The sequence below is a fragment of the Salvelinus sp. IW2-2015 genome, linkage group LG32, assembly GCF_002910315.2.
Source record: "Salvelinus sp. IW2-2015 linkage group LG32, ASM291031v2, whole genome shotgun sequence".
Taxonomy (NCBI): domain Eukaryota; kingdom Metazoa; phylum Chordata; class Actinopteri; order Salmoniformes; family Salmonidae; genus Salvelinus; species Salvelinus sp. IW2-2015.
In genome coordinates, this window is record NC_036871.1 from 9,555,205 (window position 1) to 9,573,863 (window position 18,659).

At 41.0% G+C, this 18,659-nt stretch overlaps 2 protein-coding genes across 3 annotated transcripts in view; both read left to right on the forward strand.

Moving 5' to 3' along the window:
• LOC111957105 (probable ATP-dependent DNA helicase HFM1) overlaps positions 1-7,718 on the forward strand; it is a 30,033-nt gene extending 22,315 nt beyond the window's left edge. For both annotated transcript variants that reach the window (XM_023977838.2, XM_070436619.1), the window contains exons 31-41: positions 138-347; positions 496-558; positions 2,570-2,694; positions 2,904-2,971; positions 3,088-3,194; positions 5,244-5,327; positions 5,494-5,961; positions 6,221-6,293; positions 6,835-6,940; positions 7,162-7,283; positions 7,406-7,718. In XM_023977838.2, the coding sequence (XP_023833606.1) occupies positions 138-347; positions 496-558; positions 2,570-2,694; positions 2,904-2,971; positions 3,088-3,194; positions 5,244-5,327; positions 5,494-5,961; positions 6,221-6,293; positions 6,835-6,940; positions 7,162-7,283; positions 7,406-7,472 (1,493 nt within the window). In that variant the 3' untranslated portion in view covers positions 7,473-7,718. The remainder of the gene's footprint in view (positions 1-137; positions 348-495; positions 559-2,569; positions 2,695-2,903; positions 2,972-3,087; positions 3,195-5,243; positions 5,328-5,493; positions 5,962-6,220; positions 6,294-6,834; positions 6,941-7,161; positions 7,284-7,405) is intronic.
• A 3,330-nt stretch (positions 7,719-11,048) lies between these two features.
• The window catches only part of LOC111956868 (putative RNA polymerase II subunit B1 CTD phosphatase rpap2), a 21,978-nt gene continuing 14,367 nt past the window's right edge, over positions 11,049-18,659 (forward strand). The window contains exons 1-2 of the mRNA XM_023977551.2: positions 11,049-11,167; positions 11,792-11,890. Coding sequence (XP_023833319.2) covers positions 11,049-11,167; positions 11,792-11,890 — 218 coding nt within the window. The remainder of the gene's footprint in view (positions 11,168-11,791; positions 11,891-18,659) is intronic.

Below are 18,659 nucleotides of genomic sequence, written 5' to 3' on the forward strand. Positions count from 1 at the left end.
TATTGTTCAAAATAGACTTGTACAAACTACATAAAACTTCTAAAAGGCAGTTTAAGTCGAATGAAATTGTTTCAGTCAGAATTGTAAAAAGTAAGAATATACACCTATTAACTACGTTGAGATGTTCATCTCTGCAGTGGGGTTGGACATTCAGCAGAAGTTTAGTGCCTTCTACTCTGGACCAAAGAGGTACGGAGGTGAATCACTCACACCTGAGCAACATGACACGATGCAAATAGCACAGGCTAACGCTCAGAGATCACAGGGTGCAACACAGAGAATACAGCCAACAGGTCAGCAAACACAGGCTACGGCACAGAAGAGAACCTCCACATCCACAGAAAAGGGTAGGCTGATTTTACACCAAACATTAGAATGCTTTGAGCTATTACTAAGTTGTACTTGCAGACTCACAGGACTGTTTTTGTTGTTGTTTTGAAACAAAATGTGCTATATCTTTTTTTCCCCGCTGAAATTCCGGTTCCTCACAACCAGTTCCAGGCAAAAGACAATGTAACCACTTCTGCAAAAACAAGGATCAGTGTGGCCACGACTGCTGTGAGACAAGTTTTTAGTCCTCAAAAACTGTCCATTCCATTGCTCAATTGACACTTAAAATAATTAAAATGTTTGATTAAAGTATTATAGTGTACAGTGCCTTCAGAAACTATTCATACCCCATGACTTTTTCCACATTTTGTTGTTTTACAGCCTGAATTCAAAATTGATTACATTCATTTTTTTCTCATCAATTTACACACACTACCCCATAAYGACAGTGAAAATATGTTTTTAGAAATTTTTGCAAATGTATTGAAAGTTAAATACAGAAGTGTTCACACCCCTGAGTTAATACTTTGTAGAAGCACATTTGGTACTGATTACAGCTGTGGGTCTTTCTGGGTGAGTTCTAAGAGCTTTCCACACCTGGATTGTGCAACATTTACCCATGTATTATTTTCAAAACTCTTCAAGCTCTGTCAAATTGACATAGATTTTCAACTCGCCCACTCAGGAACATTCACTGTCTTCTTGGTAAGCAGCTCCAGTGTAGATTTGGCCTTGTGTTGTTGTTACGCCCTGACCTGAGATATCTCTGTTTTCTTTATATTTTGGTTAGGTCAGGGTGTGACTAGGGTGGATACGCTAGTTTTTGTATTGTCTAGGGGTTTTGTATTGTCTAGGGTTTTTGTATGTCTAGGGTTTTGTAGGTCTAGGTATTTGTATGTTTATGGTGGCCTGATATGGTTCCCAATCAGAGGCAGCTGTTTGTCGTTGTCTCTGATTGGGGATCATATTTAGGTAGCCATTTCCCTTTGGTGTTTGTGGGTTCTTGTCTATGTGTAGTTGCCTGTCTGCACTATTTCATATAGCTTCACGTTTCGTTCGTTTTGTTAGTTTGTTCAGTGTTCTTTCTTTAATAAAGAAGAATGTACGCATACCACGCGGCGCCTTGTTCCGATTCATATGACGAACGTGACAGTTGTAGGTTATTGTCCTGCTGAAAGTTAAATTAATCTCCCAGTGTCTGGTGGAATGCAGACTGAACCAGGTTTTCCTCTAGGATTTTGCCTGTGCTTAGTCCTTAACGATTACAAGCATACCCATAACATGATGCAGCCACCACTGTGCTTGAAAATGTGGAGAGAGGTACTCCCTAATGTGTTGTATTGGATTTGCCCCAAACATAACACTTTGTAGTCAGGACAAGAACTTAATTGCTTTGCCACATTTTTTGCAGTATTACTTTAGTGCCTTGTTGCTAACAGAATGCATGTTTTGGAATATTTGTATTCTGTACAGGCTTACTTCTTTTCACTCTGTCAATTAGGTTAGTATTGTGGAGTAACTACAACGTTGTTGATCCATCCTCAGTTCTCTCATATCACAGCCATTAAACTCTGTAGCTGTTTTAAAGTCACCATTGGCCTCATGGTGAAATCCCTGAGCGGTTTCCTTCCTCTCCGGCAACTGAGTTAGGAAGGACACCTGTATCTTTGTAGTGACTCAGTGTATTGATACACCATCCAAAGTGTAATTAATAACTTCACCATGTTCAAAGAGATATTCAATGTCTGCTTTTTTTATTTTTACCCATCTACCAGTAGGTGCCCTTCTTTGTGAGGCATTGGAAAACGTTCCTGGTCTTTGTGGTTGAATCTGATTTTCAAATTCACTGCTCATCTGAAGGACCTTACACATAATTGTATGTGTGGGGTACAGAGATGAGGTAGTCATTCAGCAATCATGGTAAACACTTACTGCACACAGAGTGAGTCCATGCAACTTATTATGTGACTTGTTAAGCACATTTTTACACCTGAACTTATTTAGGCTTGCCGTAAAACAAAGGGGTTTAATACTTATTGACATATTGAGTAAACCTTTCTAAAAACACAGTCATTCCACTTTGATATAACGGGCTATTATTGTGTGTAGGCCAGTGACAAAAATATTAAAATGAATACATTTTTTATTCATGCTGTAACACAACAAAATGTAGAAAAGGTCAAGGGGTCAACTTCCTGAAGGCGCTGTATTTTCAGATCCTCCTAATTATGTTTCCCAGGTCAAAATGGAGTGCCAGTGGTTCTGAGGAGGCCTATGAATCAGCATTCGAGTTTCTCTTCCTACCTCCAAGACCTGAAGACCAGGAGTGACACACTGACGGAGACTCCAGTCAAACGCCTCAAAGTGAGAGAACAACTGACAAGAACTGCAGCAGTCCTTTAAAATATAACCCCTTTGGGCTGAATTCTAACTTAAGAGACTCACACAAGACTCATTCATACTTTGGCATAAATCACGCATTGAAATCAAAGGCGTAAGATGTTTTAGCTTTTTAAAATGTTTTATGTGTCAACTGAATTTGTGTTTTGTCTGCCTGTTGCTTGTTCCTTTAGATGAGAATGAGTGGTGGGACTGGGGCTACGAACATTCATCAATTTTCTTATACGCCTGCTGCTTGCAGGTACGTACACTCTTTTTCCACATCCAAAACATACAGTTCATCAGGTTGGAGTTAATTGATTACCGATGCAAACTGTATCTGACACTGTCCTCATCTTTTCTTAAAATGTTTTGAAGGTATGTAGGTAATCATTATGGCGCTTCAGCAATACAACAGAGTGTGGAATCAGCTGAGGACTTCGCAACGCCCCAAGAGATGGCATATCTTGAGAACTATGACCATGGTAGGTTTAGTATCAGAATGCTTCTAGAGCAGAGATGAGCAACTTTGATGGGGGTGGGGGCCACAAAAAATCTGAACTCATCATGAGGGGACGCAGTGGCTCGTGGGTCTGCGTACCCTCATCCATACCCACACATGCAGTCAGAGCTGGCCCTAGCYTTTTGGGGTCCCCAAGCAACATTTTGTTGTGTGGTCCCTCACCATACCTTGCAAGCAAAATTTTTTAGTGAGATCGACAGTGAGATAAAAAATTGAAGTTTTAGAGTTCATTTCCTGCAATCCTACACATTTTGCCATGGGCGTAGAGAAATATTTGGAGTTTTTAATACGATATCTGAGTGAAAGTAACTAGCAACATCAATTGGGGTCCCCCGGTGGGTAATTTGACCATGATTACTACAAGTTTAGATAGCTTTCCACTAACTTACCAATCTATACTGAACAAAAATATAAACACAACCTGCAACAAGTTCAACGAGTTCAACGAGTTACAGTTCATATAAGGAAATCAGTCAATTGAAATAAATTCATTAGGCCCTAATCTATGGATTTCACATGATTGGCCAGGGGCACAGCCATGCCCACCCACTTGGGAGCCAGGACCACCCACTAGGGAGCCAGGACCAGCCACTCAGAATATTTTTTYCCCCACAAAAGGGCTTTATTACAGACAGAAATACTCCTCAGTTTCATCAGCTGTCCGGGTGACTGGTCTCATACGATCCCGCAGGTGAAGAAGCCGGATGTAGAGGTCCTGGGCTGGCGTGGTTACAGGTGGTCTGCGGTTGTGAGGCCAGTTGGACGTATTGCCAAATTCTGTAAAACACCATTGGAGGTGGAATTGAATGTTAATTTCTCTACCAACAGCTCTGGTGGACATTCCTGCAGTCAGCATGCCAATTGCACACTCCCTCAAAACTTGAGACATCTGTGGCATTGTGTTGTGTGAGAAAACTGCACATTTTAGTGGCCTTTTATTGTCCCCAGCACAAGTTGCACCTCTCTAATGATCATGCCGTTTAATCAGCTTGTTGATATGCCACAAGTGTCAGGTGGATGGATTATCTTGACAAAGGAAAAATGCTCACTAACAGTGATGTAAAAAAAAAAGAATGTGTGCACAAAATGTGAGAAACATTTCTGGGATCTTTTATTTCAGCTCACGAAAGATGCGACCAACAATTTACATGTTGTGTTTATTTTTTTGTTCAGTATACATTTTCTTTGCTTTCAGTGACTGGCATAACAAGAGAAAAGCTGCTGATGCACAACCAAATGTAAAAAATTGCACCTTGTGTATTCTACTGTTGTAACTCTTTACTATTTATATTTTTGACTACTTTTACTTCACTACATACCTAATGAAAATAATGTACTTTTTACTCCATACAATTTCCCTGACACCCAAAAGTACTCACTCATTACATTATGAATGCTTAGCTGGACAGGAAAATGGTCCAATTCACGCACTTATCAAGAGAACATCCCTGGTCATCACTACTGCCTCTGATCTGGTGGACTCACTAAACTTTGTTTGTAATTTATGTCTGCGTGTTGTATTGTGCCCCTGGCTATCTGTAAATTTAAAAAACTAGATAATGGTGCCAGCTGGTTTGCTTAATATAAGCAATTTGAAATTATTTATACTTTTACTTTTGATACTTAAGTATATTTTTGCAATTACATTTACTTTTGATACTTAAGTACATGTATATTTAAAACCAAATACTTTTAGACTTTTACTCGAGTAGTATTTTACTGGGTGATTTTCACTTTTAATTTAGTTATTTTCTTTTAAGAAATCTTTACTTTTACTCAAGTATGACAATTGGGTACTTTTTCCACCTCTAGTATTCTAGTATTCTAATCCTTAACATATTTCTATGAATTATTCATTTTTGGGGGGAAATTGATCGTCAAAAGAGGGGCCATGCGGGCTGCCAGTTTCCCATCCCTGTTAGAGGCTCGTACCTTCTATACAGCGTTGTGGAAAAGTAATGGTAGTTAATGGACACTTGAGAGGAGTAACTCAAAAGATATCTCTCTACAGAGTATAATGACTACCTGGAAGACATATATCAGACAATGGGAGAAGAGGAACCACCACCTATTCAAACCCCTACAGAGTCACAAAGTAGGACTTCTCAGTTACTAAAACTTTTTTTACAATCATGTCCCATGATTCCAAGTCGTACTCCCTTGTAGATTCAATACTGTTTGCACATATTATTTTCCAGTAGACTACTTACTTCAAACACTGCAAACAGACATACATTTTACATCAACATCTATGTTTTCAGGCACCTCAATGTGGAGGAAACCCAGTGCCTACAACGGAGGGTCACTCAGCCACAGCACCCCCCAAAGCCAGGGCATGGGTTACTCCCAAAGCCACAGCACTACTCAAAGCCAGAGCACTGGTTACCCACAGAGCCACAGCACCCACCAAACCCATAGCATGGGTTACCCCCAAAGTCATTTTCCCCTTCAAAACCAGAGTAGGGAGGAAACCCAGAGTCACAATACCCCCCAAAGCCAGACTAGCGGTTACAGCACTCCCCAAAGCCAGAGCAGGAGTTACTCTCCGAGTCCCATCGTAGACTTGACCGATGACAGTGGCTTCCTCTCGTCGTCACACACCCCCAGCGTGACCTTTGACCTGGGAGACGAATGGGATGATTTTGACGACGACAACTTAGTTCACGCCAGTGAGACATCATGCACCACTGTAGCTAAAACTCAGGGGATGGACCGTGACAGGCTGAAAGGTATTCTACTACAGAACATCCAGGGTTGGAGTCAATTTCATTTCAATTCAGTCAATTCAGGAAGTAACATTCATTCCAATTCTTCCTCATTGAAAATAATTAAGAAAAATTGGAATTGAAATCAGAATTTCACTTTCCTTCCTGAACTGACTGAATTGAAATATAATTGACCCCAACCCTCTGTTCATCAATTACAGTTTGATTGGTAATTTTGATCTGATCTTCAATTAATTATGAAATGATGGACACGTGTTTTCAGGTCACTCAACACCACTACCATCCACTTATGTACAACCCAAACCCCGCTTCACTGTGTCCAGTGCCCCACTCAGGTGAGTTCAACTTGTACCAAACTTCACTGTGTCACAAGATGTCAAACCACTGTCATTACACTGAATTAAATATCTATTATCTTTGCCAGCAGGCTAAATTTGGCATGGGACGTGATAGTGATGTTATTTCCCGGTTGTATGCCAACTAGTTTCTGGTTATAGCGATGTCAGCAAGTAGAAACTTGGTACTGTACAGATGTAAGATCTTAATTTGAGCCAGTTTGCTACAGCAGGAAAATAATCCTGCACCAACAGGAAATGTGAATTATTATGTGGATTATAATGAATGCAATTTTTTGGAGAGTTGATACATTTTTCATAAGGGGAAATCAAATCTGAAATTTCAAAGTGGAAATTACTAACTTCAGAAGCCTTTTTAACCCTAAAATACACTACTAGTTTTACATTTCCTGCATTGCAGGAAAGTTCTCCTGCAACACGGTGATGAAATTAAGATCCTATATATGTAAATACTTGATAAATGTGTCCTAAACCAAATGATTATCAATGTAAAATGTCATGTTTGATTTGTGTGTCCCAGGTCAACCTCCCCAGTTGTTCCTCAGATAGCAGTTACTAGTCTCTCAGTCAGACCACATAACCTCCAGGCTTCTGCTCCCTGGAGCCACTCTGACAACAAGGCCACAGTGAGTTACTAACTACCCCTAGCAACTCAGTTGACTTCATCTCAATGCTGAATCTGACATCAAAATTAAACTGACGACTGACGACATAACAATGTTTTTGTTATGATATAGAATGAAAAGTACGTTTTTTTTTGTTTTTTTTTACACAAATCACATGATTTTAAATGTGTTAGCCCATTTGTTTCCAAACACATTTGAAAAGTAATATTTTCCCTCTGCAGAGGACATTCAGTGCACCCTCCTTCCCAAAACAGACTGATACACGCATGGCTCCGCTGGGAGGACAGTTTGATTTCTTCTCAAAGACGACTACCCAAAAAWATTACAATGCGACTGACAAACGGTAAGGAGGAACTATAGAGAAAGAATACTTAATTTCCTTTACTTTTTATCAATACAACTTGTAAGCAGATTATGCATTAACTTGATATCATTGATAGATAGCATGATTCCTCATCATTGCAGGCTCCAGGGAGAGGACAACAGCAAGGAAGTGGAGGCATTCATGGGTATATTTGATGGACTATTTTAGAAGTGTTTATAGTTGTGTGGACGGGTTCCATGACAATGTTTCATGTTACTGTGTATGTTATACTTTATTTATGCTGTTTGTTGTTTGAGGTGAACTGTTAGATTTACTGTTGATCCTATTTGAAAATGTTTCTATCATTCAAGAGTAGGAACATTCGATCATCATTAGCAGGTGGTCTAAAAAAGGATTACAAAAAAGTATTATATATCTATGTACTTAATTTAATAAACATGATATTTATTCAGAGGAAGTCTGAGGGGATTATGTCTGAATATTATCATTTTTATATTGATATCTAGAAAAGTATCAAACCTGAAAAATGTGTGTGCGTGAACAATCCTAAGGGTGAAGTGTTTCAGCACGATATAGGTAAAGTTTAATGTGGTAGGGGGGCTGGCGAGTGGTATTTTGGGGGGGGGGGGGGGTAGAAGTTAGTAAGGAATTATTTGGTTTTGAATTTTATTTTCATGGTTGTATAGAATTGGGCAGATCATGATTGTTCGTACACAGTAGCGATTTTAGCTTAAGTCTTGGTGGGGAAAACTCCAATTGTATTTGTTGTTGTTGTTGTTGTTGTTGATGCATGCCAGCAAAGCCACGAAACAACACTAAACAATACATTTATTGCGCTATGACGGTGACACACGGTGCCCACAAACTGTTAGGGCCTACGTAAAGCTGTCCCAACAGTAAAGCTTTCTTTTCAGCACCAAGGAGTGAATCCTTACCACCGCTACACCTGGCAATCAGCGGAGCCTTGTCTGGCAGCAAAACAGTTAATTCAGCCTCATTTACTGTCTTTWAAAAAAAACATGGCTGACTTGCAACAAGTGTGGTTTCTACGGACAATTGAGATGTACAAACTATGGCATAAGGGAACGATAAGAGGCAATACGTAATTTCGATGAAGACATTAATGAGCGAGCTAAGACGGACGTTGTCAATATAACTATTCGTTCAGCACTTTTGAAATATACAGTGACAAAATTCAGAACATGGGGCGTTCTTACAGAACCGTAGGATAAGTAAAGGGGGCATATAAGAAGACAGTGAAAGCTCTTACAATATTCGATGATGACATTTCTCTAAAACAGGCTATATGATACATGTGCACCACCAAGTCAGAACAGTAGGCTAAGTTATGAGGGGGAAAGGGACCAAATTATTCAGGTGAGGCACATGGGCTACTAACAGCTTACTACACAACATACACTTAGTATTACTTTCTTAACTACAGTATACATATCCCCTTCGCATATTACATAATTTCTGCAGCAGCATATAAGACATTTTTGGACTCACCTTGTTGTGCAGTGCCCACTTGAACAGGACAGTGGCACGGCAGTCATTCTTGTGGTCAAATTTTGTAATCAAAGTCTGGCATTCTCTGGATTTATGGTGCTTTCATGACAACTGGGAACTCGGGAAAAGGTTGCTCTAAAAAGAGGCCCAAGTTCCCTTGGAATTACGAGTTGGATGACCGTTCAAAACGTATTTTCCCAGTCAGAGCTCGTTTTTTTCTGGGTTCCCAGTTGTCTTGAACTCACTGTGAAGTCTGAGATTTTCCTGTTCCAAGTTTTTCAGTTGTTTTGAACATGGCAGAAGTCATGCAGGATTGACAGCATGGCCAATGTTTTTAAAATTTTCTGACCCATGGTGTTGCATGTAAATGTTTATCCTTTTAAGCTTGGAAAAGAGACCCTTAAACCCAGACTTGGACCACACACCCTCTTCACTGAATAGCAGGCTAGTGATTGCTTTGCAACGCTTGCAGTTATCCACTGATTCCTTCCAAACCACTCATTGTTGAATTTATGATTTCCAACTTGTTGTGTGATGTTTATGTCCAATGGCCGATGAGCACCGATACGGGGCGGCAGGTAGCCTAGTGGTTAGAGCGTTGGGCCAGTAACTGAAAGGTTGCTAGATCGAATACCCGAGCTGACAAAGTAAAAATATGTCGTTCTGCCCCTGAACAAGGCAGTTAACCCACTGTTCCTAGGCCGTCATTGTAAATAAGAATTCATTCTTAACTGGCTTGCCTATTTAAATAAAAGGTTAAATAAATAAAAATGCGCAAACCAGATGGGATGGCGTATCGCTGCAGAATGCTGTGGTAGCCATGCTAGTTAAGTGTGCCTTGAATTCTAAATAAATCACAGACAGTGTCACCAGCAAAAGCACCCCCACACCTCCTCCTCCATGCTTCACGGTGAGAATCACAGGTGCAGAGATCATCCATTCACCTACTCTGCATCTCACAAAGACACGGCGGTTGCAACCAAAAATCTCAAATTTGGCCTCATCAGACCAAAGGACAGATTTCCACTGGTCTAATGTCCATCGCTTGTGTTTCTTGGCCCAAGCAAGTCTCTTCTTCTTATTGGTGCAATTTCTGAGGCTGGTAACCGTAATGAACTTACCCTCTGCAGCAGAGAACTCTGGGTCTTCCTTTCCTGTGGTGGTACTCATGAGAGCCAGTTTCATCATAGTGCGTGATGGTTTTTGCAACTGCATTTGAAGAAACATTAAAAGTTCTTGAAATTTTCCAGATTGACTGACCTTCATGTCTTAAAGTAATGATGGACTGTCGTTTCTCTTTGCTTATTTGAGCTGTTCTTGCCATAATATGGACTTGGTCTTTTACCAAATAGGGCTATCTTCTGTATACCAACCCTACCTTGTCACAACACAACTGATTGCCTCAAACGCATTAAGGAAAGAAATTCCTCAAATTAACATTTAACAAGGCACACCTGTTAATTTAAGCGCATTCCATGTGACTACCTCCTGAAACTGGTCAGGGAGGGACTCCCCGATGCCCGACAGGATGCCCCGCAGAACACACACACACACAATTACAGGAGAAGTAGGGTTAGCCCTATATTAGTTATGCCTACCCCTATACAGGGTAAAGTTACCTCTAGTTGAATGAGAACTTGTGTGAAAGTCAAATATAATCATGAAGAATAGTATGAAAGAGCTAGCCTGTTTCCAGATCTGTTTGTGCTGTATAGCCACAATTAACCGGCCCCTACGGTCTTTGTCAATGGCCGTAGGGATATACCATATATCATATGCGACACAAACAGATCAGGAAACAGGCTATGAGAGGAGCAATGGTCACAATCTGAGCCGGCTTCTTACCAGAATCTCTGTGGCAAAGTTCCTGAGGGGAGATTATGCTAGTGTTTCAGGACCCTTCAGCTGCACCTCCAGAAGAGGTTCACAAATACTCTTCATACTGCTAGGGAGACAACATACACAAACGGTATAGACAGACTATTCATGCAGCTATGGACACATAACATACTGTACACTCCACATAGAAGCACAGACCGAACTGTACTTTAATGCTAATCTGATAAGGTATGACAACGGTCTTTGGATCTGTCACTATGTTTAAAACAAAATATTAACAACGCTTAACCCAATAGCCCCCCCCCCAAAAAAAACCACGGCCACCTACAACTTGAGCAGTTCTGTCCTCAGCTCGTCCTCTTTGGCAGTGGGCGTCCCGTTGGTAATACTGGTATGCCGAACACGTCATACTCTTCCTGTTCCTTGGTCTGGGGCATGGGCAGCCTGGCCACCTGGCCCAGCAGGGTGGCGAGGGCCACGCCCACCGAGGAGGCCTTCCGGGCTGCACAGCCGCAACAACGAAGAGGTGGAGACAGTAAGAGAGAGGAGTCAGGGTGGGTAATGGGTGGGAGAGAGTGATGAGACAGGGAAGTGTGAAGAGGGGCAAAGGGTAGGACGGTGGGTGATAGGTGAGGAAGGAGTTATAGGCGTAGTAGGAAAGAGGTAAGAAAGTGGGTAGGATAAGGGATGTGTGGACTGAAAGAGTGGTAGGAAATAAGGTATGGGAAAGGGAGAGGATCATCAAGAATATCTTTGGATGTAGTGTGCCGCTTCTCTGGTTGCGGAACAGCTGATAGTTTGGGCCCTGAGGTTTTCCTCACCACACGATTTGACCAGGGAAAACTCTGGACCATGATTATGGTATGGGCTGGAACCTGCTGGGTCCTCTGTTTTAAGATTCTGTTGAAGAAAGAGGACAAGATTCTTAATCGTCGTCTCGCCATCCTCACACACCTACTGGAAATCTGTCTACATGTTATAACCATAAGTTATTACTCCAAACACTGGTCTAATATTGTTTTTTGGGATATAAAATGTAAATGTTTGCTAGCCTGGCCCCAGATCTACTGTATTTGTGATCTATTCCCACCATAGGAGTTGGCAAGACGGTACAAACAGATCTGGGATACATGGCTTAAGATTTGAATAACTGCTTCATTATTGTCTGTGATTTGCAGTCCCAAGGAGCTGCTGGTTGGCTTGCTTGAGCAGGTGGAGAAGACCCCGACTCCGTCGCCGAGACAAGTCATCCTCCTGCTGCAGCCCACTACAGAAAGGTTCGGAACGGGATGGATTGTCTGAATGGAACATCCTCCATCAATAAATACAGCTGATTGAGCTTGTGTACACCTGGTATGGATGTCTGGTTCAATCTTCAGCTCACCTTATTTTCCTCATCTATGGCAATACTCAGAACTTGGAAAACAGAAAGGAAAACGTTGCACACTGCTGCTCATGCTCCCAGGTGATATTTATTTATAACAACGTTTCGACCCTTAGGTCTTCATCAGGCATCCATATCCCAGGTGGGGGTGGAAGGTCCTATATATAGGGGCAATACTCGGTGACATCACTTCCTGAAACAGGAGGTAAAAAATGTATAACAGTTTCACAATAATATATAGATATTTTTTTTAATGTATTTAACCTTTATTTAACCAGGAAGGGCTCATTGAGATTTAAAATATTTTTTTCAAGAGCGTCCTGGCCAAGATAGGCAGCACCAAGTCATTACAAAAATTACAGCCAAACAACATGAAAAACTACAAGTAATCTAGTAAAAACCATAGAATTCACAAGAGTATAACAAAATCAAAAACAGCAAATTTAAAACACTGACAGGTCAGGGAATCAGTCTCATCATTCATCAGTGATTTAAAAATACCAATCGGGACAAGTTCTTCCAGTTTAAAAGTATTTTGTAAGGCGTTCCAAGACGATGGCGCAGAATACATAAAAGCCCTTTTACCAACTTCAGTTCGGACATTTGGAACAGTTAGCAGGATAAAGTCCAGTGAACTTACGAGAGTACCCAACACATTTCTGAACAATAAAATTGCCCAAATAAAAAAGGTAGTAAACCCAAAATGGCTTTGTAAATAAAAGTATACCAGTGATTGAGCCTACGAGTGACTAGAGAAGGCCAGCCAACCCTGGTATACAATGTGCAGTGGTGCATAAGGGTTTTGCAGTTTAAAATAAATCTCAAAGTGCCATGGTAAAGGGTGTCAATTGATCTCAAACACTGAGCGGAAGCATTCGCATATAAAATATCACCATAGTCTAGTAAAGGCATAAATGTAGCTGATACTAGCCTCCTTCTGGCTTCAAAAGAAAAACAAGCCTTATTCCTAAAATAATATCCCAATTTCAGCTTCAATTTTTTTGTAAGTTGTTGAATATGCAATTAAAACTCCAAGATATTTATATGAGGTTACAGTCTCAATCTCATTGCCCTGACAGGTAATAATAGGTGAAAAGTTCAGAGGTCTATTTCTTGCTTTAGAAAACACCATTAGTTTAGTCAGTATTGAGGATAAGCTTCAATTGACACAAGGTATGTTGAACAGTATACAAAGCAGTTTGCAAGTTCTGGAAAGCTTTTGTAAGAGACGAGGCACAACAGTAAATAACAGTATCATCAGCATAAAAATGAAGTTGCGCATTTGACATTTTTGTCTAAATTATTTATATAAATAGTGAATAAGAGAGGACCAAGTACAGAGCCTTGGGGCACACCATTACAGACAGACAATTTAACAGACATGAGCCCATCAAATTGAGTGCACTGAGTTCTATCAGACAGATAGTTAGCAAACCATGCAACTGCATGCTCCGAAAGACCTACACTCAACAATCTCTGACTTAGTATAGCATGATCAACTGTATCAAAAGCCTTAGAGAGACCAATAAAAAGTGAGACAGTGCTGTTTTTTGTCAAGGGCTTCAGTGATATCATTTAAAACCTTCATGGCTGCTGTAATTGTGCTATGCTTCTTCCTGAAGCCCGATTGGTACATTGATAAAATAGAGTTAGTAAATAAAAACTCTTTTAGCTGTTCACTCACAAGGGTTTCAAGTATTTTCAGGGGTGACAGCTTTGAGATTGGCCTATAATTATTTAAAAGAGTTGGATCTCCCCCTTTTAAAAGTGGTAGGACAAATGCTAATTTCCAGATCTTTGGAATTTCATTACATTCCAGGGTTAGATTGAACAGATATGTAAGTGGTTCAGCTATGAAATCAGCTGCCAGATTTAAAAAGCAGGGATCAAGAAGATCAGGACCTGCAGGCTTTCTCTGATCTAAGGATTTCAAGGCTTTATACCATTAACATTCAATGTATCAAAATGTATGATCATACACAAGGAATGTGAGCAATATTTACAGTAATACACATACAATTAGGATTAAAAAAAATATTTAAAAAATTAGACTTATTGAAACTATAAAAACGGTTTCAAGTCAAACTCCTCATTAAGGCCAAGAGGAGACAGTGTGTTGAGCCTGTGGGTCCAGAAAGATTCCCTTTGAAGAAGTTTCCTCTCAATGTCCCCTCCCCTGCTGTAACGGTCGTTCTCAGTAGGGATTGGACCAAAGCGCAGCGTTGTTATAGGACATAGTGATTTATTTAAACAAAACCGAAAACACGAAGAACACTTGAATTGATACAAAAATAACAAACGACGTAGACTGACCTGAACATAAGAACTTACACTCACGAAGAACGCATGAAACAGGAACAGACTAAAACGAACGAACGAACCCACGAACCCACGAACCCACGAACCAGTCCCGTGTGGTAGACACAGGAAACAACCACCCACAACAAACAATGTGAAACAACCTACCTTAATATGGTTCTCAATCAGAGGAAACGTAAAACACCTGCCTCTAATTGAGAACCATATCAGGCAACCCAATAACCAACATAGAAACACATAACATAGAATGCCCACCCCAACTCACGCCCTGACCAACTAAACACATACAAAAACAAGAGAAAACAGGTCAGGAACGTGACACCTGCGTGACATCTTGTCCATTTATATTCCAATGTATCTGGGAGAACTAATAGGATGTCCAACTTGTACAAAATGAACAGCAACCTGATTTTTTTTGTCTCACCTGTCCGTATATTGCTGCGGTGCTCACTTATTCGTGTCTTAATGCTTCTACGGGTATTCCCTATGTAAGACAGACCACAAGAACATTTCAACATGTAAATAACATTGGTGGACATGGAGGTAATCAGGCCCTTGATCTTAAATCGTTGTCCTGTGCTGGGGTGAGTAAATGAGTTGCATTTGTACGTGAAGCTGCACTGAACACATTGGCTACATTTGTAATTACCCTCCGGAACCTTGTCCAAGAAAGTTTCCCTTTTCTCTGGAGGGTAATCAGATTTAACCACAATGTCTCTCACATTTGGGGGTCTTCTAAAGACCATATGTGGGGAATATTTAAAAATGGGTTTCAATTGTGAGTCAATTTTTCATTGATAATCATCCTTAAATGCCTTCCCCAATGGTGAGTATTGGGTGAAGCACGGGGGTTAGGTTGGTTTGTCCTTTACTAACCTCGTCTCCAAGCTATTGCACACAGCACATAGGCAATACCGAGAATCCGTACCTGGGGAGGAAGTCTGGTGCGTGAGACAAGTCATTTTACACAACGCTCGAGTGGAACTAATTTGCTCGAGGGGGGACTCAAGAGTCATGACTTACACATCTCAGGACAACATCGCTAAACACTCCTGTGAGTGGGGAAAATGCCTCTTGCACTGAGATGCAATGTCTTAGATCCTAAATTAACAAGGAAGGAATGGTAAAATCCCTCAATTATTGTAATCGTTTCATAAATCTACAAAGGATCTACAGAAAGCAGGGTGTCAAAGTCAAATGGACGGAGGGCCAAATAAAAAATTTAGCTACAAGCCGAGGCCGGACTGTTCGAATGTTCATTGAAAATTTTTTAAATGACGCATATAGTCTAGTGAACCTAATTGAACCTACTGAAAACCTAACAAATATATTCCAATATGATCAGATAAATAAAGCAATATTTCTTATGGCTCTGTCAGTAATTCTAATTTTCAACAGACACAAAAGACAAATTTCCTTATATAAAAAATCCCCATAACATGAACATTAAATGAAAGAAACCGGTATTCAAGGCACCTCAGTAGCCTATATTTTCTATTTTAGCAAAAGTGGCTAAATTACTTCAAAGAAAAAAACAAATAATAGCAATTTTCTATCATCCACTCAACTGAAATATTTTAAAATATAATTGATTGAAATACAATAAAATAAAGTGCAAAAATCTATTAATCAAAAACAACACTTTGTTTAAGGAGAAGTAACATGCAGTGAAAACAAATATTAAACTTTAACTTTTAAACTTGAACTGAGTAAAAACTCTAAATATGTGATTGCACAGTAATGTTCACTTGTTTGAGGTTGAGGGTGATACTTGGTGTGTCCCATCTTTTCCACAAGTTCATCAAGTTCGGGGTAAGGCTCTAGCTGAGGAAATCCTCAGAATTGAGTGGAGGTTCAGCAGTAAGTCGACTTCTGTGTGATGTTTTTGTCAGGTTCATCAAAGAAAACAGTTGTTCACACAGGTATGTGCTGCCAAACATAGACAACGTTTGAGCAGCCTGGATGCGCAGCTGGGGCATTGTGTCGGGGAGGAAACGGGCGAACTCCGCAGCACCCACTGCCGCATATTTGCCCCAGTGCATCATGCATTGGAGGTCAATCAACTCCATTTGGAGGTTTGTGGTGAGCTTTCCACGTCAACAGCAAATGGGTTACCGAGCAGTTCCAACCTGCTTTTTTGTGCTTCAAATCAGCAAATCGGCGTCGAAAGTCAGCGGCAAGCATACCTATTTTACAGCCAACTGTGCGCTCGGGAACGCACTGGTAGAGAGCTTCTCTTTCATGGTCTGGCAGCTGGGAAAGTGGCTCAAATTTTCTTTCCGCATCTGCGTCTCCCACAGAGTCAGTTTGGTTTTAAATGCCTCACTGTACTGTACATATCAGAGATGACATGATCCCGACCCTGCAGCTGCAAGTTCATTGCATTCAGATGACTCGTAATGTCACACAGAAAAGCCATTTCACACAGAAACATTTCGTCTCGGAGTTGTGTTGTGTCTTTCCCTTTGCTGTCCAAGAACAGACAAATCTCCTCACGAAGCTCGAAACATCTTTGAAGCACCTTCCCTGGCTTAGCCATCGCACCTCTGTGTGATAAGGCAAATCACCATGCTCCGTTTCTAACTCCGTCAGAAATGCCTTGAACTGGCGGTGATTCAAACCTTTGGCTCTGATAAAGTTAACTGTGCGCGTGATGATGCTCATTACATGCTCCATTTTCAAGGCTTTACCGCACAACGCTTCCTGGTGTATGATACAATGATAAGCTGTCAGCTCACCTGTCGCGTTTCCTCTTGCATCTTTTCCCGTTCTTCGCCACCAGTCCGCTCCGTGTCCACACATCGCAGGTGCTCCGTCGGTTGTCAACCCACGAGTTTTCCCAAGGCAGCTCCATCTCAATTACACATCTTGACACTCTTCATACAAATCATGCCCGTAGTTGTGCCATGCATAGGACGTAAAGCCAAAAAACTCCTCTGTCACGCTTGGCTGGAGTCCACTCCGCGGATGAAATTGACAACTGGGCAATGTCAGAAATGTCGGTGCTCTCATCCACAGCCAAGGAATATGCAATGAAATCTTTCCCTTTTCACAAGCTGCTCTTTAGATTGATGGACAACTTGTCTACTCTCTCGGCAATGGTGTTTCTGCTCAGACTCACATTTAAAAAGAGTTGCCTTTTTTCTGGGCAAACTTCGTCACAAACTTTAATACTGCAGTTTTTGATGAAATCCCCCTCCGTAAATGGCCGGGCTGATTTAGCGATCTCTTCTGCCAAAATAAAACTGGCCTTGACAGCAGCCTGGCCTTGTGATTTGGCTTTTTTGAACAGAGCCTGTCGAGATTTGAGGCCTCGTTTTAATTCCTCTGCCTTTTGTAGCCTTTGTTCCATGTCCATATTCTTGTTTTGTCCGCGTGTTTCGTTTCATAATGTCGTCTCAGATTATACTCTTTCAGTACCGCCACACTTTTCCACACAGAAGACACACAGGTTTCCAGCTACCTCCGGAACATATACTCCGACTCCCACCTTGTTTGAAACCCCGGTTCTCAGTGTCCACCTTCCGTTTTGCCATTTTGAGGGTATCTGAAAGTTAATTTTACTGTGATGCTGACGACTGCTGTGCCAATAAATATTGAAATGAAGCAGCCTACTGCTCGGTGCGTCACCGTTGCATTGTGGGAAATGTAGTATTGGTGCGTGTAAAAGATCTGCGGGCTGCCGGCTTGCTGCGGTCTGCGGGCCGGTTCTAATAATAAATCAAGATCATCCCAGGGGCCGTAAAAAACCTTCTCGCGGCCGGATGTGGCCGCGGGCCTTGACTCTGACATGTGATCTACAGGCTTATTTCCATGGTAAAGTATTAATCGATTTAATTAATTAGGGGAATTGTTACTTACATTTCAATTATCGGAGATTGAATAAATCGCATGTGTTTTTGCTGCGTTGACTCTGATGCTTGCCGTCGATTTAATGTCACAAGTCAGAATTTGCACAAAACCAAATATTTTTATAACTAAACCAAGAAGACCACAGCTTGTCGTTTCCAATGGGAACAAAATGAGTCATAATAGGCAGAACAAGCAAGGAGATGGGCAGAGCCAAGCACGCGCTAGCGATATCCTATTGGTGCGTTCTAGTTACATCTGCATATTTCCGTTAGGGAACGCCTACTCTGTGGAAGTGCGCGTGTGCAATAACTCACTTCGCCTTTGCACTCCTAACAGCGCGATTTAATTTTAAAAAACTTTTGCAAAGGGTGAAGTCTACAAAACTTAGTCCGTTCTGTTCATAACAGATTTTAGTTTCGGGAACAGGAAACTGTATTGAGATCAAATGTTTAGTTAATGAGAAGATTTGCAGAATGTCGGCCAAAATCCTC